A 27,847-nucleotide genomic window follows, 5' to 3' on the forward strand; every position below is an offset into this window, starting at 1 on the left:
TTTTACAACATTAGACTCATGTGAATACAGAAAAAGCAGTTGAAATAATAAGAATAGTAGGTAAGCCTGTATGGTGAACAAATTTCTTTGTCTGCTTACAGTTTATCTACCCACCTGTTCATTTCAGGTCAGGGTGTCTGTTGCGTGATACTCCAATTAGCGGGGCGCAGGATGATTGCCACATCGGATTGTCAGTAAGCCCCTAATGTTTAGTTAAGTTCAGGCTGAGGTTGTGGAGTCAAAAGGATGAGGATTAGTTGGAGGATCTCTTTCTCAGTCTATCTGTCTTGACATTCAGGCCGTCATTAAGAATATTCAGCTCCGTTTACAGGCCACTGCCATAATTGTATTTCAATGACAAGCTGACTACAGTATCTCCACCTCTTCCTGTTTCTCTTGTTAGTGGATTGAGCAAGTGACTGATCTTGTTTAAAGTAGATCCAAAACATTTATGGGAAACTGGCGACATGGTTTTAATGAGTCGTGTGACTATCTCTTCTCTGTCATGTGATGTTGATGAGACAACCAAAGCTGTTATGAAGGCCGACTTTGTTTCCAATTTAGACACTTCCTAATCAGAATCACTACAACCTAATAAGTCACAAGGTCAGAGGACATCAAGGTGAACAACCTCACAGCTGCTCTTTAAACAATTGAACAATGTGATTGCTTAGACAATTTCTCTGTGTTTATACCAGGCCCACATTTTATTTTCTGATAACAGTAGTGTTTTGAAATTGTCACATGATTGTGCATAGTAATAATCAGGCCCCAAATGTATATTTATCATTTGTAAAACTAGAGAAATCCGTCTCATGTGGTACATCAGTAAAGAAATTGTATTATGCTGAAATTTATTTTGGACAGTCCCTGTGGTGATTGTACACATTCACATGCCACTGTATTAGGTGCAGATACACGACTAGGTCTGTGGTGACCGGGATATTTTAAGTATGATGCCTTTATAATTTAGTTAAAACTGAAATATTACATTGTGCCCTGCGATTGGCTGGCTACCAATTCAGGCCAAAAAATGAAATGTGAAGGTTCACTTACTTATTTTTCCCCCTTCTATCATTATTTGCATACTACCCTCATTAAAATATTAAACCTATAAATGTTTGGGTGATTTTACTAAAAGCAGACACTGATTTTTGTGATTTTGACATTAGATCAGATCACGTTTGATGATTTTTATGCAGAAATGTGGGAAATTCCAAAAGGTTCAGATACTTTTTCATACCACTGTATTCTAATGCCTTTTCTCCGTACTATCAACCTGGAAAGTGATTTTGAAAAGGGCGACACCCGCCGGTGAAATAAGGCACTTCCGCATTGAATCATGGTCTGACATCACATTTCGCAAAATGGCGACGTCCCTCGGCTCCAACACCTACAATAGACAGAACTGGGAAGACGCGGTACGTTTTACTATGATTGACTTAAGAAACGGAAACATTGCTTTTGGAACATGTATTCTCCCATACATTCCTGGAATAACCTTACCTGATAGATAAACACTCTTTTAATACGAATTTATTCGTTCTTTACTAGGCTAGTTAGCATTAGCAATCTAGCTCAACGTGAATGCTAGTTTTTTTCAGTGAACATCAAGACTATTTGGCTTAAATTTCGAATAGCCACACTCACAAACGATTTTATCAAAACTTTCACGTTCGATCGATTGGTGGCTTGTAGATGGAAACATAATTTCTAATCCACTGTTAGATCTTCAGCGTGTTACGATGAGTAAACCGCGTCGCAGTCAAAACGAGATTCCAAGTGGGTCACAATCATATCTCCCGCGTCAATGTTAAATCAAGTAATATTAAACATGACTTTATAGCCGTGTTGGCACGAAGCGCAACAACGTTACGTGCTAGTTGTTCTCCATAAGGCGGGATAAGTAAGACCTAATTATGATTTCTCAAATGTTGGGAGTACAAAATGAACGTCGTAAGCTAAATAATAAAAGTACAAGCTGCGTGAAAAATCAGTATTCGTACTTGGTACCACTGCTGACTAAACATCATCTGTGGAAATCTATTTTATTTTACAGGATTTCCCAATTCTCTGTCAAACATGTTTAGGAGAAAACCCTTACATTCGAATGGTGAGTGAACATTTATGTCATCAATTCTGTGTTTTTGTTGTATTTGTATAGTATATTACCTGAATTCTATTCTATTATGTGCTGCTATCCCCACAGACCAAAGAGAAGTATGGAAAAGAATGCAAGGTATGCTTATATAATCGAAACAGGGTTCGTATGGGTCCTTGAAATCCTTGAAAACACTTGGATTTTACTGTCGTGTTTTCCAAGATGCTTGAACTTTGCATGAAGTCTTTGAAAATGCATGTAAGTGTTAAGGCTGACTTATGCTTCTGCCTCCACTGTCAACGCAGACCCGATTTACAACCCGACGCCGTAGCCTGACGTGCTCCTAAAAAAAAATCCTGACTATGCGTCACGTCAATGTGTGGTGACGTGAACATCAAAAGACTATGATTTGTCTGCTCAGAACGTGGTTTTCAGTTCAGCACAACAACACACTGCCATTTTCAAACATTCAAACACCTCCGCAAACGTCGTCTGTGTTGCCTACGCCTCAACATTTGTATTAACCACATTAGTTGTTCAGCATTGATTAGCTGCAGCTCCAGAAACATGGGTTCCATTTCTGTTACCATTGCTATCTATTACCAGAAGAAAACTAAAGGAATTCGACAAGTCCCCCAAAACCGTACAAACAAAAACCCACACCCCTCGAGTGGCTTGGCGGTGAATTACAGAACAAAGCATTCCCTTGACGCAGAACTTCGAATGCTCAATGATGACGTAGGGTCTACGCCAGACATGTCCAAAGTCCGGCCAGGGGGCCAAATGCGGCCCGTTGTCAAATTTCATTCGGCCCCCAGCCTCTGTCATAAAATCGGTAACGTCTGGCCCGCACACATACTTGATAAATTGGTCAGCAGTACTGCTACCGGCATATGAAGTAGCTTACACACTAAATGCTGCTCCTCATTTACCCACTAAAAGGCAGCAGCACTCTGAGCAACATCACCCCGTGTGAACCTCTACTTCCAATTTTCTGAAATGGCGACAATCAACATGAAAAAGAAAGGCGACTGCGACGGCTGACGCTACAAGGACAGGTGGAAATTCGACTATTTCTTCACTAAAATACACAACAACTGTGTCTGCCTCATTTGCAAAAAAGGCAGTTGCTGTTTTTAAAGAGTTCAATGTGAGGCGATATAACCAAAGAAGACACGCTGAAATGTACGACAAGATTATAGGGAAGATACGCAAAGAAAAATTGAAGCAACTTGAAGCTAGTTTAACTTCACAACAGCAGTATTTTGCAAGAGCCCGAGAGTCGAAAGAGAACGCCATAAAGGCTAGTTGCGAGATTGTTAAAATTATTAATTAATATAAATAATAAAGCAAATGTAACAACCAGAATGGCTTGCTAAAATTTGCTTAAAGCTGTAGTATGAACTAATTTCTTCACATGCCAAATATGGTCACAAGTAAAGTAATTAAACATTGTCCACCAAATAAAGCATGAAAAAATAATTTATATGTTGTATATTTGACAAAATAATCGCGTTTCCGAAGTTCGAGCCTGAAAGGGGACGAACCCGGAAGTGATACGTCACACCGGGAACAGCGTTGACAGCTCCATACATACGGCCGCCATACAAAGCCCTTCAAACAATGATTCAAACAGCGATATAAGCGATAGACCGAGCGCAAGGGAGGAGATCCAAGTTTTTGAAGAGTTGGAGGAAGAAGAGGAGCTTGGAATTTTATGTTGGATCTAACATGTATTAGCCAGACGCTAATCAGAATGCAAACAGTATGCCTAGACTACCTGACATGGAATAGATACAAGACCCATCGAGATTACAACATTGGAAAGATATAGGCTGTTATTATTTTTATGATTTGAAGATGCAGGCATTTGCACATAATGTTATGTTTTTGTCTATCTGATGACATTGTTAAAAAAAATAATAATCAGACTTCATGTTCATTTTGGCAGATCCGGCAGCTCTCGTGCATATAAAATAATAATATAAAAACGTTGGGGGGAAAGAAGGAAATGAGTCTTTGATGGCTTTCTCCACTTTATTGCGGCAACAATAAGAAAACAAAATAATTGCACTACCCTCCTCTCACACCCCCATCACGGTGCTGGGTGATGGCTGCCAGTCGGGAACCTGGCAGCCACAGTAATAGGGTGGTAGGTGGGTCCCACACTTTTTCTGTATGGCGTGGCTCCCGGGGTGTGGCCTCCCCTCTGCCTCGGCTGCCGGCCGCGGGAGTGGGTTGGGGGGTCGGGTCTCCGATCTTGCGTCGCCCCATGGCAGTCCCTGGGCGTTCTCCTGCCTCCGCCTTCCCCTCTCTTCTCTGGCTGGGCGTCCGCCCTGCGCTCCGTCGCGGGTCGCTGGCTGGGCGCCGGTGTATCAGCGGGGTGTCGCCTGCACCGGCGGGGGACCCTGCCTTGCCTGGGGCTTGGTGGGCCGCTGGGGGTCCCGTGGCGTGCCGTGCCGGTTGGGGGGCTGTGGCTCGTGGCCCGGGTGGGCGGGCGGGGGTGGGTGTAGGCGTGGGGTTGGTGATGCGTCCCCTCCTGCCATCCCTGAAGGCCGGTTGATGGGCGCGCGGGTGGCCCGGGGGACCACCCTGGGTCCCGGGGGGGGGGGACGGTGGCTCCTTTGCTGGGCGGTTGGAGGAGGGATGGGCTGCGCATGGCCCCCCCCACCCCCCCGGGCTGGCTGGGTGTGGGCCGTGGCCCTGGGTTGGTGCCCGCGCGGTCTCTCCGCCCGTCTGCGTGGCTGTCGCGCGCCCGGTGGGGCTTGCGTGCTGCTGGATGTGGTAGGGCATGCTCGGGTTGGGGGTTCCGGTGCCGGGATTGGCGATGCGGCGGCGTAGGGTTGGTCGCCAACGGGCTTTCACTCATAAGAGATTCACACGATTACTGGGTTCTAGATCACAGAACTGATTTGTGTACACTCTACCCCTTTCAATCACTTAGCTTATAGTCTTATAGACACCCCCACCCCCATTCTCCTCTTTCACTGGCCAATAGGCCCCCACATGGTGTAAACAGGAAATACATCTCGCTGACGATAGCACCAGCATATTAGTAACTAGTTTAGATGTTCAATGTATTTCTTGTTGTTGTTTGTGTATGTGTTTCTTTTCTTTCTTCTCTTGTATTTCTTTTCTTCTGTCCCCCCATAATCCCTTCCTGTTCGCTGCTTTGTCATAATAAAAAGGTATTTTGAATGATCACAATGGGAGTATGTCAGACTCTCAATGTGAAACATTAAAACTGTTCAGAATCCGGGCACTTAGACTTCCATTCTCTGTGTCAAACAGCTGAACAGGACAGGTTTAAAAAAAAATAAAAAAAAAAAAAAAAAAAAAAATAATAATAATAATAATAGCGGACTGCCGCCACATTTGACCGCGAAGTTTTGCTTCTCGCCGATCTCCTCCTCGCCTCCCACTCCAGCGTCTCTTAAACGGATTGTGCATAGTGTCTTGTTATGAGCTTTTTGTTTACAAATGTATCGAACACACGACGCGCTGACAACCTTGTCTCTTTATTAACACATGGAGCAGTTCTTATGGAAAAGTTAGAACACAGCTCGGCACAGCTCTCGGCAGGAATTGGCGTCTAATGGCGTGAGGAAATGTAGTTTTTTCACACAAGCGAACAGATTACAAAGCACCACTTCAGTGTTGTCCCGAGACTACATTTCCCATGATTCACTGCGTGACCTGCGCGCTCGCTGATTCGCTGCGAGATTGACTCAATGGCTACGCTAAACCAACATGCTATTTTTCAGCTGTCACCTGTCAGCGGCTCTCATAAAATACAAACTAGAAGCCTATCATGCGATCACCGTGAACGCTGAACCGTCCATAAGCAATGCAATGCTTGAAGCATGAAGGTGGAAATACATAATACAAATACAAATACGTAAATGTGCACAAACTAACCGGCGGTGTGTCTCTTACAGCAACGTGACCGTGAATTACCGCGACGCCGACCCGTTTATATGCACATCCACACCCGTTTCCCGATTGACAGTGGATTAACCCTTTCGGACATGATCGTAGATGACGCACAGTTTAAACACGCTTAACCTAGCGAACGCAACAACAACTATGATCGGGGATTTCCACGAGTTAACTTTCGGCTAACGTCGCTAGCTTATACTGTTCAATTCCACAACAGTAGGCAGCTCTGCTTTGACAAAGTCATCAGTCATCTATCCAAAAATCACACTTACTTTTTGGCAAATCCTTGATCATAAGCAGACCGGTTAAGGAAGCAGGCATCTTCGAAGTGTTTGCAGCAGAGAACACTACTCGATGATGGCGTGAAATTCATTCGCTTCGTGCGAACGAAAGATGTCCATTTACGTGCCCTGCTATCCTTTGGCCACTCATACAACTTTTCGTTTGAGCGAGAACAAAACATCGCCACACACCGCTGTGGCATCTTACCGAGAAGCAATGCAACAAACAATACTGTTCTATGGTGGACTTCCCTCGCATGTCTAGGTGTGACATAATTTCCGAAGATTGCCGAAGAAAAGCATTTTCGTTGTCAAGAGCGTTGCTATGGGTTAAACAAAGAATCTGGAAGGGTTGCGTTACAAAAAATAATGAAAATATGCTTAATTGTTTAGCCATTGATATTATTCAAAAACATGGTTGGCCAACCTTACTTCAAAGTTCCCCTTTAAATATATTGTTCTACGTAAAGGACGTCAGCCAAGGTCGGCCCCCCACATTTTTACCGCACCAAATCTGGCCCCCTTTGCAAAAAGTTTGGACACCCCTGGTCTCCGCCGTCGCTCTGCCGTCAATGGAACGCAGAAGCATAAATCAGTCCTTTGGGACACAATTTTACTCAGCATCCTGTCTAAAATATAAATTATGAAATTGAAGGAAAATAAAATAGTTTGCTTTATCGCTGCTACACGCTCATTCCAAAGTTGCTTTCCCTTGATGCGTCTTGTCACATATATCCTATATACATATGGTGGAAAACACTAAGTTCCGCTCCGAGACCCCCAATTTGGCCAACTTTCAAAATTGTCCGATATTCATGTGTGATACATCACTGGAAAGCTTAAAATCTCAATTTTCTGGGGGAAGAAAAATTTTTAACAGGAGGGCATTTTAAACAAAAAAAATAAAAAATCAAACAGCAAAACCCTATTTGGAGGTGAGAGCATAAAAGAGCAATTAAAGACGCCATGACTTTAACAAGATATTATCGCGTACTTACTTTGTTTCGATCCAAAAACTCCATGTAGCTTACTAGCATGTATCATTGAGTGTCAAGACACAGCTGTGAATGGCCACAGCTGGATTTTTGGGGGGATTTTATGGGTGAAACATGGTAATATAACAAGGGTCGCGATGCAGAAATCGCAGACATTAAGTAGTGGTCGAGATTTTCTTTTTCATATCTTTACCCTTTAAGTTTTTTTTCAAATTTTCTTTGTTTGGATCAATTAATTATCATCTAAAATATTGGAGAAAATGTGACAGTAACAAAAAAAACAATTAAGTGATAGTTATTAGGTAGATATCCGTGACTTTTTGCAGACACCATTTTTTTCATTGTGACGTTTTTTTTTTTTAAAGTTTAAAATATGCGAGTGAATCATTTTTTAATGTCGTTTTTTTTTTTTAATGAAATATTAGACATCAATGATTCTAGGCTAAAAATGACAGACATTTTGAATAGTAAATATAATTCATTACCTTCGTTTTATGGCTGGGTTGAAACAAAAGCGGTTGCGCGACGTCAGTAAATGGGGGTTTCCAGGGTAAAACGGACAAATTAAAAATAGTTTGGGGGCTTAACTGCTATGGCAGCATATAGACATATTGTTCTATCAAACACAACAGTTCCTTCGGCTTAAAATACAGCAATTTATTTTAAAGAGGAGTGCAAGAGCAGGAACTGCGTTTTCAGTCTTGTTTGTGTTTTCCGCCATATGCGTGTATATATATATATATATATATATATATATATATATATATACACATATATATTTATACACTATACAATACTAGTTTCAGCGAAAAACGGAATAGTTTTTTTGTTGCTGTGAACTACAGTTCCACAAAAATGTGCATTGAGATATAAAGCAGGGCGGTAAACCGAAAATTTACCGTTACCGAAATTCTTCACAATGACCGACGTAATTTTGACCATTTCGGTAAATTCGGTAATTTAATAAAACAAGAAAATATAGTCTTTTCATCCCGCTTTGACTCTGTGTTGTTCGGCTATGTTCATTCCCCTTTAAGAAAGCAGACAGTGTGCTTACGTATGGAGTCACGTGGTTTTCAGGAAGCCAAACAAACAGAAGCCCGGTAGGCTAACGCTAGCGGCTAACGCTACAAGTGAACGAGATGGAGTCGGTTTTAAGTTAGCTTCGCCACACTTTCACCCGACATTAAGTAAACTTTTGGCGGGTTCCAGACGGGCTTTCACCCGCTGTCCTCCCTGGTTCTCACGATATAGGAGAGGATGCTTTCAGTTCTTTCTTCTGGTAACCAAGCCCCAGACTAACGCTAGCGGCTAACAGCGGCTACAAATGAACGTGATGGAGTTGGATAGCGGCTCTAACCTTGTCGAAACGGCTGAAATTAATGAGTGGACTGGGCACGAACTTAATGTAGCAATCATTATGTCGCGTTATTTGGCATCTCTGTCATTTCTCTGAAAGCTTTCATGATGGTAAAGCACTCAGCATAAAGTATAGTCCAACAGTGAAGCCTATATACAATATGACAGTTTAATGGCCACAGCTATTTTTCTGTATTTGTTTGCTTTATTCTGCCATCATAAAACCTAAAATGTTTCATTGGCATCAGAGCAATACAGCTTTAATCTGGTTGTGTCTGTGTGGGGGGTGCATGTATTAAAAAATGTTTTGGAAAAAAAACCCCTGAAACCTTGACGTAAACACTTGTGTTGAATAATCATGTCACAGCAGCTATTACCAATACGTTGTCTGAAGTGTACTGTTAAAGCTGCAAGTCATTTGTGTTAGAATGACATGTTTGCACAGTCGTCATATTGATTTTTATAATGTTGTACATTTTTCAAGTCATACAAGCCGTTATAAATGTTCACACTAGAATTCTTATTATTTACAAGATTTTTTTAATACTTAATGTTTAGACTGCATTTGCAATTGTTAAATTGAAAGCTGGTAAATAAATTTAACAAGAAATGGTTAATTTGTATTCCATGCATTGATTCAAATTTTCAAATTATATAACAGTCCGCTTGGGCGAATTTATCGTCATTTATCGTTATCGAGGTAAATCTGCTCAATTTATCGTGATACGTATTTAAGGCCATATCGCCCAGCCCTATTGAGATATCATGTAGCTTAGCAATTGGAGGAGTGGGAGATATTTTTCCAGTGGGCCCGACTTCCCAAAAAGTACATTCATCAAGGTTTCCTTGACTGTGATGTGTGTCTCCGTCCACCAAACAGCGTGCTTTTATGATGTCAGCACTGCTGCTCTAGGACGCATTCAGAGTTTGCCACAAAACGCTCACTGCCGCTGGGAACACACACTCCCAGGGGGTTTCAGAATTATTCAAACTAAATTTCTCAAAACTCCAGGGCGTAGAACATTTTGGAAGACGTTTACACACTGGTGAGGAAGCACTAGATTTTATTTCTGCCACGTGGTAAAAAAAAAAAAACTTTTAAAAGGCTTTGGAAAAACTGGAAAATTGGTCTTGAAAGTCCTTAAAAAGTGCTTGAATTTTGCCATGAAAAAGGCGTACGGACCTTAAAGCATGCAAAGGGAAAGCAGTTGAACTTTTAAGTAATATTATCCTTACGCTATTAACTGCTTAATATCTTCCCATTAGATCTGTGCCCGACCCTTTACCGTGTTCCGCTGGTGTCCTGGAACACGGATGCGTTTCAAGAAGACTGAAGTCTGTCAGACTTGCAGTAAAATGAAGAATGTTTGTCAGACATGCCTGCTGGACTTGGAATATGGTATTTTTTTCCTTTTATTTATATTTCATTTTTGTTGGTGTATGCAATTACACACTTTCAATGTGTGTTTTTTTTTCCCTCCAAGGTTTACCCATCCAGGTTCGAGACACAGGGATGGCTATCAAAGATGACATTCCCCGCTCGGATGTGAACAAAGAATACTTTACGCAGAACATGGAGAGAGAGGTGTTGTATTTATTGTGTGTTATATGATAAGAACATTACATTAACTTGCACTGTGATCTGCATTGCAACATGATATATTTTCTTACAAAATCAACTCTAAATCACACAGATCTTTTTTATTTTTTAAAATTTTCATGACTGATTTGATTGAGCCCTCTTGTGTCTTGTTTGCTCACAGTTAGCCAATTCGGATGGCACACGGCCACCCGGTCAGATTGGAAAGGCGACCAGTTCTAGTGACATGTTGCTGAAACTAGCCCGCACAACACCGTACTACAAGAGAAACCGTCCACACATCTGCTCCTTCTGGGTTAAGGGGGAGTGCAGGAGAGGGGAAGAGTGTCCCTATAGGTGAGTGGCAGTCCACAAAGTACACCAGTACTACAGTATCAACTTTTGCAGTGAAAGCAATTAGAGATGTGACCGAAAATCGGGGGCCGAAAATAGCTAAAATTGCATTTTCGTTTTTCCACCAAATAGTGTGAAGAACCGTAGTCCTCTTGTGATGACAAAAACAAACAAAAGCAAAGCTCACAGCCAGCATGTCTGCCGTTTGGAATTTTTTTGTGTTATCAAAGAAATTTATAGATTATGAAATGAAGGAAAATATAATTAATTAGCTTCATCGCTGTTACACGCGCATTCTGAAGTTGCTTTACATTGATGCCCCGTGCCACATCGAGTACAGTGCATTTGAGCCCGTGTGTGAATATTTTGGAGTTTATTTTTATACTGTTCGCTTGATTAAAGTAGTAGTTAAATACATACATGTGCATTTGCTGTGGTTTAGTACAATATGTTTATAGCATGTTCACTTCCTCTTTTTGTCACATTTTTTCCCTGCAACTTCCACCCCTGACAGTCGCCATTTAATCCGTCTGGGAGCCACTTCGCTCGGCTTCGTCTCCACTAGATCTCGGCCCACTCGCCTTGCTCTCGATCGAGTCGACTTGTTGCACAAGAAAACACCAAGTCTTATTATAAGGAGTAGGAGAGATTGCAATAACCTTGTAAAGACCTTTACTAAGTTCGGCTAGGCATGTGCTGGTATGAGATTCTGACGGCATGGTAACCTTAAGCAAAAATATCAAGGCATTGCAATTGCAGCTCTAAAAGGTTTTATTTTGAGATTTCTGGGTTACAAAAAAAACTTTTTTCCATTGAACAGGATTTTTATTTTTAAATTGGAATAGAAGTATAATGTTAAATAAATAAATACAATTTTTTTTGGGAAATATTCTAAATAAAATTTGCATGCTCATTAGCCATGTCATCTGCCTCGTTAACAAGCTTACGTTACTGTATCTTTTAACACTGTTAGACACACTACACACGCTGGAGTTAACTCTCGTAGCTAGTGGGAAACCTTCATGACAGCGTTTACTAACCTTTAATTTTGTATAAATGCGAACTCATATTGGAGATATTACCTTCTCTAGTAGCCACCCTCTCAAACATGTTTGCATCTCGGTTGGCCCACCTAAGCTGCGGCTGTCTGTAACTTTGCTGTACCTGAAGTATTCCCATACAAGCGACTTTTGTCTTCTTCAGTGGTGGAAAAAGTTGAGTTGTTTTACGTCCTCCAGCCAACGTGCAGCACAGCTGACTCACTGACACTGAGCAACAATTTGAGGGCGGGGGAGCTGTGAATTTTTGGGACATAAAAATAGCTAATACCTTAGGGATGGTATCATGGAAAATTTTAGCGGTTTTGGAACCTTGACGTTTTCATACCACGGTATACCTTGAAACCGGTAACCGCCACATGCTTAGCTTCGGCAAGAACTGAAGTTTTTTATTGTTGTTGTGAACTACAGTTCCACTAGGGGTGTGCCATCTTAGGCACCCTACGATTCGATTCAATTACGATTCAGGGTGCTACGATTCGATTTTTGAACGATGATCGCGGTATTGAAGATGATCGCGGTCATTGCGATTATCCCGATTGTCGATACATCGTGCAGTACTGATTAATAAAGTAGCCAAAAAAATTTATGTCCTTTATTTATTTAAAATATTATTATGATTCGACATGGAAAGATGTAAACATGCCCATCCAACAAAAAGCTCCCCTTAAGCTGCTTTATTTACAGTGGGGCAAATAAGTATTTAGTCAACCACTAATTTTGCAAGTTCTCCCACTTGAAAATATTAGAGAGGCCTGTAATTGTCAACATGGGTAAACCTCAGCCATGAGAGACGGAATGTGAAAAAAAAAAAAATCACATTGTTTGATTTATAAAGAATTTATTTGCAAATCATGGTGGAAAATAAGTGTTTGGTCAATGCCAAAAGTTCATCTCTGTAACTCTTCACAAGCTTTTCACACACTGTTGCTGGTATTTTGGCCCACTCCTCCATGCAGATCTCCTCTAGAGCAGTGATGTTTTGGGGCTGTCGTTGGGCAACACGGACTTTCAACTCCCTCCTCACCCCGTGGCGTCAACATGATAACCTCCACCTCAACTACCTCCACAGTTTTTCTATGGGGTTGAGATCTGAAGATTGAAATGCTTGAATTGAAATGCTTCTTACGAAGCCACTCCTTTGTTGCCCTGGCTGTGTGTTTGGGATCATTGTCATGCTGAAAGAACCAGCCACGTCTCATCTTCAATGTCCTTGCTGATGAAAAAAAGATTTTCACTCAAAATCTCTTGATACATGGCCCCATTCATTCTTTCCTTTACAGAGATCAGTCGTCCTGGTCCTTTTGCAGAAAAACAGCCCCAAAGCATGATGTTTCCACCCCCATGCTTCACAGTGGGTATGGTGTTCTTCGGATGCAATTCAGTATTCTTTCTCCTCCAAACACGAGAACCTGTGTTTCTACCAAAAAGCTCTATTTTGGTTTCATCTGACCATAACACATTCTCCCAGTCCTCTTCTGGATCATTCAAATGCTCTCTAGCGAACCGCAGACGGGCCTGGACGTGTACTTTCTTCAGCAGGGGGACACGTGTGGCAGGGCATTGTGTTACTGATAGTAGCCTTTGTTACTGTGGTCCCAGCTCTCTGTAGGTGATTCACTAGGTCCCCCTGTGTGGTTCTGGGATTTTTGCTCATCGTTCTTGTTATCATTTTGACGGGGTGAGATCTTGCATGGAGCCCCAGATCGAGGGAGATTATCAGTGGTCTTGTATGTCTTCCATTTTCTAATAATTGCTCCCACAGTTGATTTCTTTACACAAAACGTTTTACCTATTGCAGATTCAGTCTTTCCAGCCTGCTGCAGGTCTACAATTTTGTCTCTGGTGTCCTTCGACAGCTCTTTGGTCTTGGCCATAGCGGAGTTTGGAGTGTGACTGACTGTTTGTGGACAGGTGTCTTTTATACCGATAATGAGTTAAAACAGGTGCCATTAATACAGGTAACGAGTGGAGCCTCGTTAGACCTTGTTAGAAGAAGTTAGACCTCTTTGACAGCCAGAAATTTTGCTTGTTTGTAGGTGACCAAATACTTATTTTCCACTCTAATTTGGAAATAAATTCTTTAAAAATCAAACAATGTGATTTTCTGTTTCTTTTCCCACATTCTGTCTCTCATGGTTGAGGTTTACCCATGTTGACAATCACAGGCCTGTCTATCTTTTCAAGCAGGAGAACTTGCACTATTGGTGGTTGACTAAATACTTATTTGCCGCACTGTATTTATTTTTTTTACAAGAAAGTGCAAAAAACATTAATCATTTTAAAGGGAGTACTTATTTCTCTCAACAATACAATAAAATTTACACAGGTGGAATGAATTCCACATTTACAGGACACAAACAAAGTTTCTTTAGAAATAAGACTCCGTTTAACCAATATACTTTGTTTTCACAGTGTTACAGGTGAAAATCCCAACTGCTCGTGACACCGCCACACACACGCTCATTGCAGCGCGCACATTTTCTTTAACCCTGTCTCTCCCGCAGCAACAGATTTCTGTACTATTTCGCATGTTTGTAGTGTTACCGCTGTACCTAATCATGGTTTTACACGTTCTGCATATGAAATACACGTTAGCTAATTAGCTTAGCGCTCGCCGCTAACTATTAACATCTCAAAAACAATAAAGGCTAAACAGTACAAGAGGGTTCGTGTACTCACGCAACACACTCAGGACATACAGTATATCAATTAAAATGCCTTAAAACTACTGCTGGACAGTAGGAAAGACAAGGTGCAACGAACTGTCTCTTCCCCTCTCGCTCTAAAAACCTGTGCACAAAAGCGCAACCGCCGGGTCTGTGCTTCTGTCTCATACACAAATTTATTTTCCAGTCTTTTAAAAAGGTGTAAATCTCTCTCCCAGGAACTGGGAGCATCCATCATAACGTTGTGCATGCGTCCGTTAATGGTGTCCGGGCGACAGACGTGTCTTGAATTTCGTTCGGCAACTAGCGGCTGTCAGTTATGAGTGAAAATCATCGTTTTTGAAACTTTATGAATCGTAATCGAATCGTCACGTGTCGAATTGCGATGCATGTAATACTCGATTTTTTTGGAACTCCTCTAAGTTCCACACAAACATACATCGAGATCTCATTTGGCTTCGCAATTGGAGGCGTGTGAGCAATTTTTCGAGTGTCCCAAGCTTCCAAGAAAGTGCATTTATCAAGGTTTCATCGGCCGTGACGTGTGCGAACAGAATGCTATGACGACAGCAGTACTTCTTTTGTCGGATGTGTTCAGAGTTTGCTACAAAACGCTCACAGCTGGCAGGAACCCACCTTTCAGAACCTGCACATTTTAAACTTAATTCTCGAGCCTCTGGGTTTGTAGAACCAATGCCAAGGCAAAGGGCATCATTGCAAAATAATGAAATAAAATACTTAAAAAAAAAAAAAAAAAAAAAAAAAGGAAAAAATATATATATTTATTTGTTTGTGTATTTTTTGGCCTATTGGTGTTTGGCCAAGTGTTTCAAATATTCGGTTTTCGGCCAAGAATTTTCGGTACATCGCTACAATATGTACCACTTTATGGGTTAAATCATCTTTGGGCTTTTTCTAACCATTCTGTTGAATTCTGACGTGTTCTTTCCCTCACTCACAAATATCCAAATGATAATTGAAGCTTGCTTTTATGTCTTTATTAACCAATCCCGGTTGACGTTTTTGTAAATGTGTCAAAATGAAATCCACTATTTTAATGCTAATTTCATCTGAAATGCCATAGAGACTGAAAGAAATTAGCTGAGATGAATGTGATGGCAGTAATCATCCTTAAGGACCAGCAACACATATTAAAGGGAATCATAACAATAATCACGGACATGTATTCTCTCTGTTCTATGGAGAGGAATGAATATTAAAATGGCAAAACATTGCAATGTTTTCCACTAAAGGGCCATCCTCTTCTTTTCATTACACTGCAAGAATTCCAATGCTAACAGGCAATGTTTCGGCCCATGGTATTGAACACAAGGGTCATCACTCTCAATTTGGACATGGAAAAGGATTTCAGTTTAATGAGCACAAATGTTTCTAACGTGTGAAGTCTTTGTAAGTGGACGAGTGCTTGTTTACTTAAGAAAAAAGTTTGCTTAAAATTTGCCAATATGGAAGGGGTGTAAACATTGAACCACAATTGAACACTGTATAAACAGTACAAACTAGATTCCCCAAAAAGTTGGGATGCTGTACACATTGTGAAGAAAAACTGAATGCAGTGATGTAGGGGTGCCAAATTTTAGTATGTTACCCAAACTATAAGTGACAACGACAGCCCAAGTTGTTCATTGCACATTTCAGAAGCTCATAATTTTAATGGTATGGCGTTGCATGAGTGCATGTGGGATAGGCAGCTTATAATTGTGAAAATCCACTGTCAATGCATCTAAACCATTTGTAATTTCTCAAATTTCTGCATAAAATCACCATCAAATGTGATCTGATCTTTTTCAAAATCATACAGATGAAAATACAGTGTCTGCTTTTACTAAAACCACGAAGGGTGTAACGGTACATGTAATAGTATTGAACCATTTCGGTTCGTGGTGCTCGGTTCGGAATGTACGCGTACCGAACGAGTTTTTTGACGTAATATAAACCTTACTTTTCGAAGCTGTGATTCGATCGGGTTACAGTTTCTTTGTGTTTACTCCGTCTTCTCTACTATAATGAGGACCAACACGGTAGGACAGTAGGCTATAACCCAGAAACGTCAACGGCGAGACAACATGGCCGCCGTGAGAACACAGTGAAACGCGGGCGTTAGAGTCAATCAGCCAATGCACACCAGTCGCAGTGCGGCCACGTGTTAGATGCGTCCCAGAAGCGGCTCAACGCGACGCACGCGAAAAGAACGGCAGACTTTATTATTTGACGCGAGACGCGGCCCTCCTCCGTCAATACTACTAGCTAGCAGACCGGAAGTCACTTGTGTAAAAATACGGCGGATCCAGTTGATTTTCAAACTAATATGCAATCGTAACCCACTTTTTGAGTCCATCAGATCTCTTGAGTGGTAGATCAGGGCACAGTTGACTTGTCTTTGTTGATTTATTGCGGTCTTCTCTGCTATAATAATAACCAACACGGCCCCGTGTTCAATACAAATCCCTCCTACCACAACAAAACAAGTAGGAACTAATATTCACATAGGAACTAAAGTTATACAACATTAAATACACAATATAAATGAATACTACATCACATTTGTAAAATATAAACACATAATAAAATAAACAATAGCCCATTTAAATAAAATAAATTGAAATGAGCTAAAACACCTGTAATTAAATAATAATAATACACACATCCTGCTCACACAATTAAATTTATTCATTTCTGTGTGGCGCTTTAACTTGAGAAAATCCACCAATAAAGCTTTTAAAAACCGTTCATAAGAAAAATGTTTCATTGAGGCATTTCATTTGTAAAATACATGTTAAAATCTTTGTCATTGGGATTGCTTTTCTCTTTCGCATAGGACTTTTTTTCTTTCAGAAAGAAAGAAAGCTGACCAATACGCGGGGTCTGAAAGGCAAATTGTTGTTGGATTATCTTTAAATACCCCCTACTTTTTGAGCAGAATTCCAGCTTTGTATATGCTAATGTTCCTATTATTGAAAGCACAAAAGTGTGTAATAAAAAAACTAGCACATTTATATTTTGCATTTTGTTTTGTTACTGTACCGAAAATGAACCGAACCGTGACCTCATAACCGAGGTATGTACGAAACCGAGATTTTTGTGTACCGTTACACACCTTAAAACCACCCAAACATTTATAGGTTTTCATATTCTAATGAGGATAGCATGCAAACGACAGAAGGGGGGAAAATAAGTGAGCCCTCTGCCTAAGGAGATTTAAAGAGCAATTGAAACCAATTTTTACCAAACATTTTAAGTCAGGTGTGTGCCCAAACACTGAATGGTGGATTAAATCTACCCTGACCATTATAAAACAGATACCTGGTAAGAATTGTCTTGATAAGAAACATTGTCTGATGTGCATCATGGCTCGGTCAAAAGGGCGGTCTGAAGAACTGCGATCAAGGATTGTTGATTTGTATAAAGCTGGAAAAGGATACAAAACCATCTTTAAAAGTTTGGACGTTCATCATTCGACAGTCAGAGAAGTTGTCTACAAATGGAGAGAGCTTGGCACTATTGCTTCTCTCCCAAGGAGTGGCTGTCCACCAAAGATGATGCCAAAAGTTTAGCGCAGAATACTTGGAGGGGTAAAAAAGAACCCTAGAGTGTCTACTAAGGACTTACAGAAATTCTGTTCACACATCAACTAAATGTAAAACTATGGCCAAGAATTGTGTTCATGGGAGGACCACGGAGGAAGCCACTGCTGTCTAAAAAAAATCATTGTTGGTTGTTTAATGTTTGCAAAAAGGCACTTGGACACACCACATAAAAACGGAACAGCTCACCAACATCAACAACTCATCCCCACCGTGAAACATGGTGGAGGGAGCATCATGATTTGGGGCTGTTTTGCTACCTCAGGGCCTGGACAATTTGCAGTCATTAATGGATGAATGAATTCAAAAGTTTTATCAGGATTTTTTGCAGGAAAACCTTTGGCTGTCTGTCAGACAGTTGAAGCTAAAAGGAGGATGGATGCTGCAACAAGACATTGATCCAAAACACAGAAGTAAATCAACTTCAGAATGGTTTAAAATGAACAAAATACATGTTCTGGAGTGGCCAAGTCAAAGTCCACTTGAACCCCATTGAGATGCTGTGGCATGATCTAAAGACACCAATTCATGCCAGACATCCAAGGAATATGACTGAACTACAGCAGTTTTGTCGACAAGCATGGGCCAAGATTAGTTCTGATCGATGTACGAGACTAATCTGCAGCTGCAGGAAGCGTCTGTTTGGGGGCCACTAAATAATAAATGTGATGGTTCACTTATCTTTCCTGTTTCTGTCATTGTTTGCATACTATCGTCATTAAAATATGAAAACCTATAAATGTTTGGGTGGTATTAGTTAAAGCAGACAGTTTTTTCATCGGTGTGATTTTGACAAAGATCAGATCACATTTGATGGTGATTTTATGCAGAAATGTGAGAAACTCCAAAAGGGTCAGACACTTTCCTACCACTGTATGCTCCCATCCAGACGTTTTATAGAGAACATCACAATGGCAGACCACTCGCAGCATAATTCACAACATCATGGCTACGTAGGAAAAGTATCCATTTATTGAAATTGCCAGCCTGTAGTCCAGATTTTTCACATATAGAGAACATTTGGTGCATCCTAAAGTGGAAGGTGCAACAAAGAAGGCACAAGCCAGTTGAACAATTGGGGTTCACTCGTCTCCATGGTGTTCAGACGTTTGCAGACCTGTAAGAGGGGATGCCTCACAGTGGTGGAAGCAGTTGACGCCATGGAATTTGAAATCACATTTTCCCCTTAAAATATTATATTTCTCAATTGAAATTTTTGTCCTGTAATTTATATTCTATTATGAATAAAATATGAAATTAGGCACATTAGCACATAATTTGTTTTCATTCACAGTTGGTAGAGTGTCTCAAGTTTTTAGAAATCTACTTTGTAAATGTATGCAATTTTTGATGGATAATGTGTAATATATGCCTTGTTATGGCTTGGCATAGACATGAGAAGCCCACGGATCCCGATGACCCTCTCGCTGACCAAAACATCAAGGATCGTTACTATGGTATTAATGATCCGGTGGCTGACAAGCTACTCAAGCGGGCCTCAACCATGCCTAGACTGGACCCACCTGACGACAAGTCCATCACCACGCTCTATATCGGGGGTCTTGGTGAAACGGTCACAGATGGTGACCTCAAGTAAGTATATCTGTTTATGTTGTCTTTTACCCTGAAATTATGACATGGAAATCTTTAACTATGCAGGTTCTTTATATTTCTTTGGTGTGTTTATTTAGGGGGTTCTTCTACCAGTTTGGTGAGATTCGTACCATCACAATTGTACAAAGGCAGCAGTGCGCCTTCATCCAGTTTGCCACAAGGCAGGCTGCTGAAATGGCTGCAGAGAAGTCTTTCAACAAGCTTATCGTTAATGGTCAGAGGCTCACTGTAAAGTGGGGAAGGTAAGATATCAATTTGTGTGGGGATGAAGAATGAAACGGTGCACGTCGATTCCCAAAATGTCTGTTTATAAAACGTTTTAGGTCTCAGGCAGCAAGAGGAAAGGAGGGTGAAGGAGTTTCTGAGATGGGCACCAGATTGGATCCTGTGCCAGGATTGCCAGGAGGTGAGTCGAAATGTGTTTTGAAGGCTTGTCTGGAACTATTTAGAGATTTGGAATAGAAATGTCACTGAGTCACTCTTTGGACAAATAAAAATGGTATCTAGTTGTTGGAAAATATCAAGGCTGCTTCCTTACGAGGTATGGCCCAATTGCATATTTTTGCACCCGAGTCACCTGATTTTGAGAATCTGCGGATAGTTTTTTTTTTGTTTCTATCTGAACAAAAGTTCCAAACATGTTACAGTACTGTACTTTTTACAGTGCTTCCACTTTTTCTGGGAGTCTTGCGTAGTATAAAATGTATATATTTTTCTATCTTTTGGCAATGCCATTGTATTATTGGATTATTTTGTTACTTTTTAGCCCATAAAAAGTAAAAAAAAATAATAATAAAATAAATTAAGCCTGAACTGGAATTGGAAAAAACTATCATTGAAATTTTGGGGGGGGTTTGCAATAGATTGCTATATTACATTTCGCCAGATAACTTGAATAGCTCTGTTTTGAGTAGGCCTGAACGATTTTGGAAAAAATTAACATTGCAAAATGTATTGCCAAGGCTCTACTCTTTTGCAAAGGATGCACAACTGCTAACTTTTTTAATGTGCACTAGCACAAAATGTAGGCACACCCACACTTTTCATTGAATCACTTTTAAGCCATACTTTTAATCACTCTCCATAAGTTACGTATATAATTCATATGAGTGAGTCCACTCAAATTTACTCACGCTTTGACGCTCACGCTGCCGAGAACTGCCTCTCACTTACACAATGAATGAGTTGGCTCAGCACACTTTTCATACTGGGCTGCACGTTTAACGATGATTAACACATTTGTGCCTTTCATCGTGGAGCTACTGAGGCTTCTCTGGCCAGATCATAGCTACAAACCTGTCAATCATCATTACAAGGGCCCCGCGGGTCCTTAAAAAGTCTTGAAATGTCTTAAATTTTAAATCCAATTTATCAAGGTTTTAAATTGTCTTAAATTTAATGGAAAATTGCTGTAGGGATTATATTTCCAGAGGCATTTAATGCCAGGGAAATCACTGTTGTCTGCCGTAAAACTTAAAATGGTTTACACTTATCTTTGTTACTATGTTGTTATGGGCGCTGGAAACCAATTTCCCTGTGGGAACTCTCCCAGAGGGATAAATAAAGTTTGTTGAATTGAATTGAATTTGTTATATCCATGGCTCTACACTAAATACGAGAGTTTGGGATTAATCTGTTATACGGTACATTGGCTGGAACCTCTGCATACGTCAGCGACTTGAGTTGTCGCCATGACGCTACTTCCTGGTTATTTGCAGTTGAAAAAGTCATACGAGTATATCGGGGTACTTGGTAGCCCAAAAGGTTATCGATATGCTCTCGCTAAGAATCAATATATTGTTTTTAAAAGGTGAAAAAAAAACAACTAAGAAAGATCCAAATGGTCGCTTCCATTAGACTACTAGTGTCTTCAATAGCTCACCGGCTGCCATTGATGGCGCAAGACATTTGATTCATTTTGCCTCGATTGGACGTCTGGCGGTGTTAATGGCACTGAAACCACAGCATTCACAGAGGGTCTTTTGTTGGCATTTGCAGGTCACTTCTTGTTCATTTAAGGGCATTTACTGGCTACTTTCTGTTGATACATTCCAATTCACAGCGGAAGGATGAAAATGGCTTGTTTTTCTGTTTATTAGTCGTTTTGTAGAATGATTTTCCTACCCATCTATTGATAATTGTTATATCGCCATATTGTGAGATCATAGTTATCGCGAATCGTATTGTACCGTGAGGTACCCAAAGGTTCCCACTAGAGGTGGGAATCTTTGGGCACCTAACGATTCGATTACGATTATGATTCAGAGGCTACGATTTGATTATAAATCGATTATTGATGACCCCCCCCCCCCCCCCCGCGCGCTATTAGCTGCTTTTAATGTTTTGTACATTAGTTACAAAAATTGTAAAAAAAAAAAAAAAAAAAAAGCCTTGCAGGCTTAAATAAACGACTATTTCAGTATCAAGTTAACAGTTAAAAACAATAAATAATATACTCAAATTGCCATTCTGTATCAGCAGCTTTAAACTACATTCAATTAATTTAATGTTGTGAATCAACCGTTAAAATTGTTAAAATTGCTCCCGTTATTCCATAATTTCCCTTTTGTCTACTTTTGACATGTGAAAGTTTTAAAACTATTTTAAAGATAAATTCAAGTCAATATTTTACCAATATTTTACCGATTTAGGAGTATTTTAGATAAAAAGTTAATTAGGTTCGCCTGGAAGGTTCGCTACAACAGCCTTGCAGGGAAGTCTACTGTTTTAAGGTGGCGGCCGTTTACTAACGCCCTCTAGCTTTTTGTACATGTGCTGCTAACGCCACTGAGTCTATAATGCATCTAGTCCTATATAAATATGATATCTACCGTACCATTATGTGGACGTACTTTGTAGCAGCTGTCGGCAGCAGTCAGGTATGTTGTTGTTTTTTTTATCTCGCGGCATGAGTTGAGCTAGAGCCGTGAGTTGAGCCTTGGCATTACCCAAGGGGCCGGGTAATGACAAGCATGATGTTTAGCTACTCTCACTCCGTTCCTCATTGCGTCCCGAAGACCGCGCGGCGCGCGGAATGTGTTTTACTTCTGCTTTACTTGACATATTTCAATAATCGGAATTTGGATGTTTGTGAATCGTTCTCGAATCTTCCACGGCCGAATCGCGAATAATCTAAGAATCGGAAATTTAGCACACCTCTAGTTCCCACCCCTAGTGGAAAGTCTGCAAAAAGACTTTTTCATTTGGCACAATTTGGGTCAAAGCCGTTGTGTCGCACGAGAGGATAAAACCCCAGTTACAGTGAAATAAAATTCATTTTTTTCTTCATCAGAAATTGTTGTGACGTGTTGGTCGTAAATTATATTTTTAAGGTCTTGAAAATGTCTGTTTTCATTCTGTATCAAATCAAGATGTCCACGCAAAATCATTGGTGACGTTGTGTTCTGACACCTTTGCAGCACTACCTCCGCCACCACCTATTGATGAAGAAGCTCCAGCAAATTATTTTAACCTAGATGCGAGTAGCTCACCAGCTGTCATGAACCTTACTCTGCCGCCGCCCCCAGGCCTCAACCCACCGCCTCCAGGTAAATGCACAACCATTATCCACTCTTGTGCTGAGCTTCTGTATCCGGAAAGCTTTTCTCCCTGTGTCAATGATTGCTTGAATGCACAGGTAGGTTTGATTATAAATTAATACCATATTGTCCATTTCCTCCCCAAGGTTTTGGTCCCCCAATGTTTCACCCCATGGGCCCCATGGCTCCACCTATGCCCCCACCCATGAGCATGAGACCTCCAGGTCAAATCCACTACCCCTCCCAGGATCCTTTGAGAATGGGTGCACATGCTGCACATGGGGCACGCCACGGTGATTAGCCACTTGGCTAAAACTCTACTGTGATTGGTTATTTTTCCCCCCATTCCTCACACCTGGTGTCAACCTGCCAGTGGGCCTGGTACCTGCTGTGAACTGGATGCAAATACAAAATGCAGCAAACAGGATATTAAATTTATTCGCATCCGCAATACAAACTGAAACAGTGCGGTATGTCAAAGATTTGTCATTATGCCTTTTTTCCCCCCATTAAAACAATGTTTAATATTCCACTATTAAATGTTTGAGCATAGTCATAGTCTTTCTTTGAATATCTTTCATCCATTAAAATGATTGATTAGTCTTCAATTGTCTCCAGTATATTAAAAATCAGGCAATATATGACAAGTGAAGAAATTGAAACAGTGAAAGGACGTATTCAGATAGTAGCACAAGTTTCTGATTGTTAAAATCAGGACTTTAGTCAATTTTATTTCCTCCCACAAACCTCTGTTCATTTCCAAGGAAAGTTTCCTGCTTTCAATATTCCCAGAATTCTGCAACCCGAGATCCAGTAAATCTAGAAATAAGTCTCGGCCGTGACTGATCAGCTTTATGACTCCTGCTAATCCTGTGCTCGACTGTGAAAATTAATTTCAATATCCTGACTTTGCCTCAGCTGCTGATACCACTCAATGAAGCAGCTAACCAGTTTATTATGCGAGTTTTTTTTCCCTCCCCCTGTTGCTGCAGCTAACAGAGGAATGACAGTCTTAAACCAGTTAGTCCTAGTATCATAGTTCATTAGATTCAGGGCAATGATGACCTTCCCATCCCCTGGGTGCTCTGTTAAAATTGGGTCGATGACACATGCGATCCAAAGCGATGCCAGGCAGGTTTTGGGATTCCTGGGCCTCGAAGCTAATAATGGGGATCACCCTCTTGCTAGACGGTGCACCCCCAAAAGGCATGGGAGACCTGCAATTAAAAAAACAACAACATTCATGTTAAACCTGAATGCATCATGTGGGTCAGACCCACACATACAATACCATCCAATGTGGTCAATATCTCTGGTAATGTTTGTGATTAAATTGAAGGTCTAATTTAGGGCAGTAGAGGTCCACATGGGATTCAGGATGACTCAAACCTGTTCATCCCCATCTGCTCTATCTATTAACTGAGCGCTGACTTGATGGTGGCTTCACACTTTCATCAAAATCTTGGAGCTGTAATTAGATCCAATTGCAGGGGGGCTCATTTTCAGTGTGGCTGACAGAAAGCGTGTCATCGTGTACATCTTATAGCACGTGTCAAATTTGAGGCCTGGTGATCAAATATGTTTTCTTGAAACAGATTTATCAGTTTAAATCTGTGTTAGCACTTTGCTATATCATCCATCCAGCTCAGTCATCTGGTATGTCAAGATTCAGATTCAGTCTTTCAGCTGCAACCATCATTTACAAATGTCCCCACTGGGACTAATAAACATGCACTGTGACCTATTTAATCAATACAGTAAAATGGCACATTTTAGAACAGCCTTTTACTGTGGAAAAGCCCAAGGCACTCATGCAGTCTCATCAGCATTTTGATATGCGACTTCCGTGAGGTCGATGGGTTGTTTCGGCAAAGGAGAAAAATTCAATTCTGCTTTCATGTGAGACGATGAGGTGACAATAGACTAGGGTAAATACATGCATTTCATGATTGAAATCATAACTACCATCTGTGTTTTATGGTGTCTAAAGGAGTAACCACCAAGTCTACCGTAATTTTCTGACTATAAGGCGCACCTGACTATAAGCCGCCACCCACCAAATTTGACACGAAAATGGCATTTGTTCATAGATAAGCCGCACTGGACTATTAGCCGCAGCTGTCCTCACTGTACTATGGGATATTTACACTAAAAGATATTAATCGGTAACACTTTATTTGACAGCGGCATCATAAGACTGTCATATAACCAAATGAACCACCATGAGATTTGAACCAATGGGCTGCAAAGCTTCACTGCTTCAAGAAGCTTCATTTAGCCATCACTGCTCCCTTGGGGGAGACTGTCAACCTCTGCTGCCACCTGCTGTCAACACTGTTGTCGTCCAAGATGCCTCCTAGCATGAATTGCAGCGCTTCAGATTTAAATAACAATCAAAATTCATGTTCTGTTGTAATTATTTCTTCAGCTACTATTCCAGTTGTTTCGTTAATTGTTATGGTATTTGGTAACACCATTATAATTATAGCATGACACTGCTATAAGCAGTAATGAATGCTTATGACAGATGTCATTTTCTGTCTTTTGAATGGATGTGAAAGATCAGAGTTGAAAAATGGAGTTAGTGACATAATTTACCAGATGACACTTTATGACATCTGTTATAAACATTCATTAGTGCCCATGATAGTGTCATGTCATAACTATTTATGACATGTTTTATGACGCCGCTGACAAAGTGTTGCCTATTAACTCAAATAAATCAACAAATAAGCCGCACTGGACTATAAGCCGCACAAATCTTGACAAATGTACTCAAGTAAAAGCAGAAAGTACTGTGTGGTAAAACTACTCTGAGAAGTACATTTTTCCTCAAAAATTTACTCAATTAAATGTAACGGATCGAATGTAAAGCGTTACTACCCACCTCTGACACTGGTCTCGTGATTGGCTGATGAACACAGAAGCAAAACAGGAACAAACGACGTGTAAATTATCTTTTAAAATGGGAGAATCTCCATTTAACCATTGAGATCCATTTTAGAAGTATTTCCAAGAAACATGTTTCTTTAATGTCTATTGAAATATTAAGGCCATTTCATGAATAATTGAAGTGCACATCTTTATTGTGCACCTTTAAATATTAATGCTGTTTGTGTTTAAAATGGCTACTCAAAAAAGCGATTAAAATTATTGTTCCATGTACAGGTAGTCCCTGGGTTACGAACGCGTTCCGTTCATACGCTGGCTACGTAACCCGAATTTCTGCGCTAAGTCATAATTAATCATTTAAGTACCACCAAATACCCTCTAAATCTCTAAATAACTACCAGTATTCAAAAATATGTATTATCTGCAGGGGTCAAAGTGGGCCGGAATGCGGCGGAACGGCGAACTGGGATGAATTTTTCAGGTGGAACGCCGTTCCGGCATTCGTTGCTTTGATCCCGAAAATATGACGGCAACTGTCAAAACCCCATGTTTAAAAAATATAAAATAAAACCTGCCACGCTGCTACGAACGCATCTCCAATAAGAACAATCTACTAACGTCAGATTTACATAAGTGTTAACAACAAGCTAATAAAGAGCGTGTGTAGCATCATCCATTTCCACCGATATTTATTATTCATTTATTTCTGATACGTAGTTCTTCCCAGCGTCTCTCTCTGCCTCTGACATGTCTTGTCGCTGAGCTCATGCAGGCAGCAAAAAAAAAAAAAAAAAAAAAAAAAAAAAAAACCTGGACTCTGCTGTCCGTTCAATTGGCTGACATACTGACATGTGATGAGCAAGGATCGTTATCTCTGATTGGTTCAAATGCACGTTCTTTCTCCCTAAGAGAGTCGGGTGCAAAACGGAACTGAGATGAGCGGAAGAGGAGCCTGAGAGGGGCAGTTTGCAGCCAAAGCCCTCTCCCTTTTTTTTTTTTTTTTTGGAACAACAAATAGAGGGAAAAAAAACAAACTTGTTGAATTAAATGAGCAATGCAACGGAAAATTAATCAGATCTATAAGAGAAAGGAAAGAATTGATGAGGTTTATCTCATTTTAATCTTCCATGTTAATGTGCACTTGGAACATATTTGTGTTCATTTATGTAAGGTTATTTATTTCCTTATAGTTAAAAAAAATGCTTTGTCTTCAAAATATATTCCATTTCACTGTGCATAATGTATGTTATGTGTACTAATTTTTTTTAATATATGTTACTTATATCGCTATTATTAAAAAACAAAAAACAAAAAATTCAATCTTTACATTATTTTCAATTTTAAACTACATCGTATTTATTGAATAGTTAAAATTGAGGATTGGCTCTTAGGTTTGAAGGAATGAGGGGAAAATAAAAATGAGAGTTTTAGATGGAATTGTGAAAAAATACAATTTTGAATGGAAATCAGTTTCTCATTTACGCCTTGCTCCAGTGTAATGCAGTAGCCTAATGCATGTGTTAAACCTTTCATCACAAGAGCGCTGGAGCCAATCCCAGCTAACAAGGGTCACAAGGGTGCTGGTGCCACTTTCACCCCTGATTATCTGTCATATTAATAAAATAAAGTAAAAAATAAGAGATATTACTTTCCACTGGTAACACCGATACTATAGTTCTTCTTACAACATAGGCGGAGTTTGACTTTTGGGGCGGAGGGGGGGGGGGGGGGGGGAATAACATGCTGATGACCCCAAAACGCAGTGTCAGCAATAAAATTACAAGAATATAAGTTGACAATGAGCATTTTTTTGTTTCCCATCATTCTTGAGGGGAATTCTAGATCAGGCTGCTTAGGCAATA

The 27,847-nt window shown here is 40.4% G+C and overlaps 2 protein-coding genes across 4 annotated transcripts in view; one reads left to right on the top strand and one right to left on the bottom strand.

The window, feature by feature from the left end:
- The first annotated feature begins 1,331 nt into the window (after nt 1-1,331).
- Nucleotides 1,332-23,645, top strand: rbm22 (RNA binding motif protein 22). Of its 2 annotated transcripts, XM_057850175.1 has the most exons (11): nt 1,332-1,421; nt 2,060-2,113; nt 2,210-2,239; nt 9,942-10,074; nt 10,160-10,260; nt 10,439-10,611; nt 19,333-19,533; nt 19,632-19,796; nt 19,878-19,960; nt 22,974-23,102; nt 23,240-23,645. In XM_057850175.1, the coding sequence occupies exons 1-11, from the start codon at nt 1,368-1,370 to the stop codon at nt 23,392-23,394; spliced, it is 1,278 nt and encodes a 425-aa protein (XP_057706158.1). In that variant the 5' UTR covers nt 1,332-1,367; the 3' UTR covers nt 23,395-23,645. The 2 variants fall into 2 exon arrangements, with proteins under 2 accessions (XP_057706158.1, XP_057706160.1); XM_057850177.1 differs by lacking the exons at nt 1,332-1,421; nt 2,060-2,113; nt 2,210-2,239 and adding an exon at nt 8,155-9,721.
- Nucleotides 23,431-27,847, bottom strand: part of LOC130923971 (myozenin-2) — a 28,155-nt gene continuing 23,738 nt past the window's right edge. Inside the window, exon 6 of one of the 2 annotated variants that reach the window (XM_057850178.1) lies at nt 23,431-24,310. In XM_057850178.1, coding sequence (XP_057706161.1) covers nt 24,127-24,310 — 184 coding nt within the window. In that variant the 3' untranslated portion in view covers nt 23,431-24,126. The remainder of the gene's footprint in view (nt 24,311-27,847) is intronic. The other variant, XM_057850179.1, reaches the window with a different exon arrangement.

This window comes from Corythoichthys intestinalis, chromosome 11, assembly GCF_030265065.1.
Source record: "Corythoichthys intestinalis isolate RoL2023-P3 chromosome 11, ASM3026506v1, whole genome shotgun sequence".
Taxonomy (NCBI): Eukaryota; Metazoa; Chordata; class Actinopteri; order Syngnathiformes; family Syngnathidae; genus Corythoichthys; species Corythoichthys intestinalis.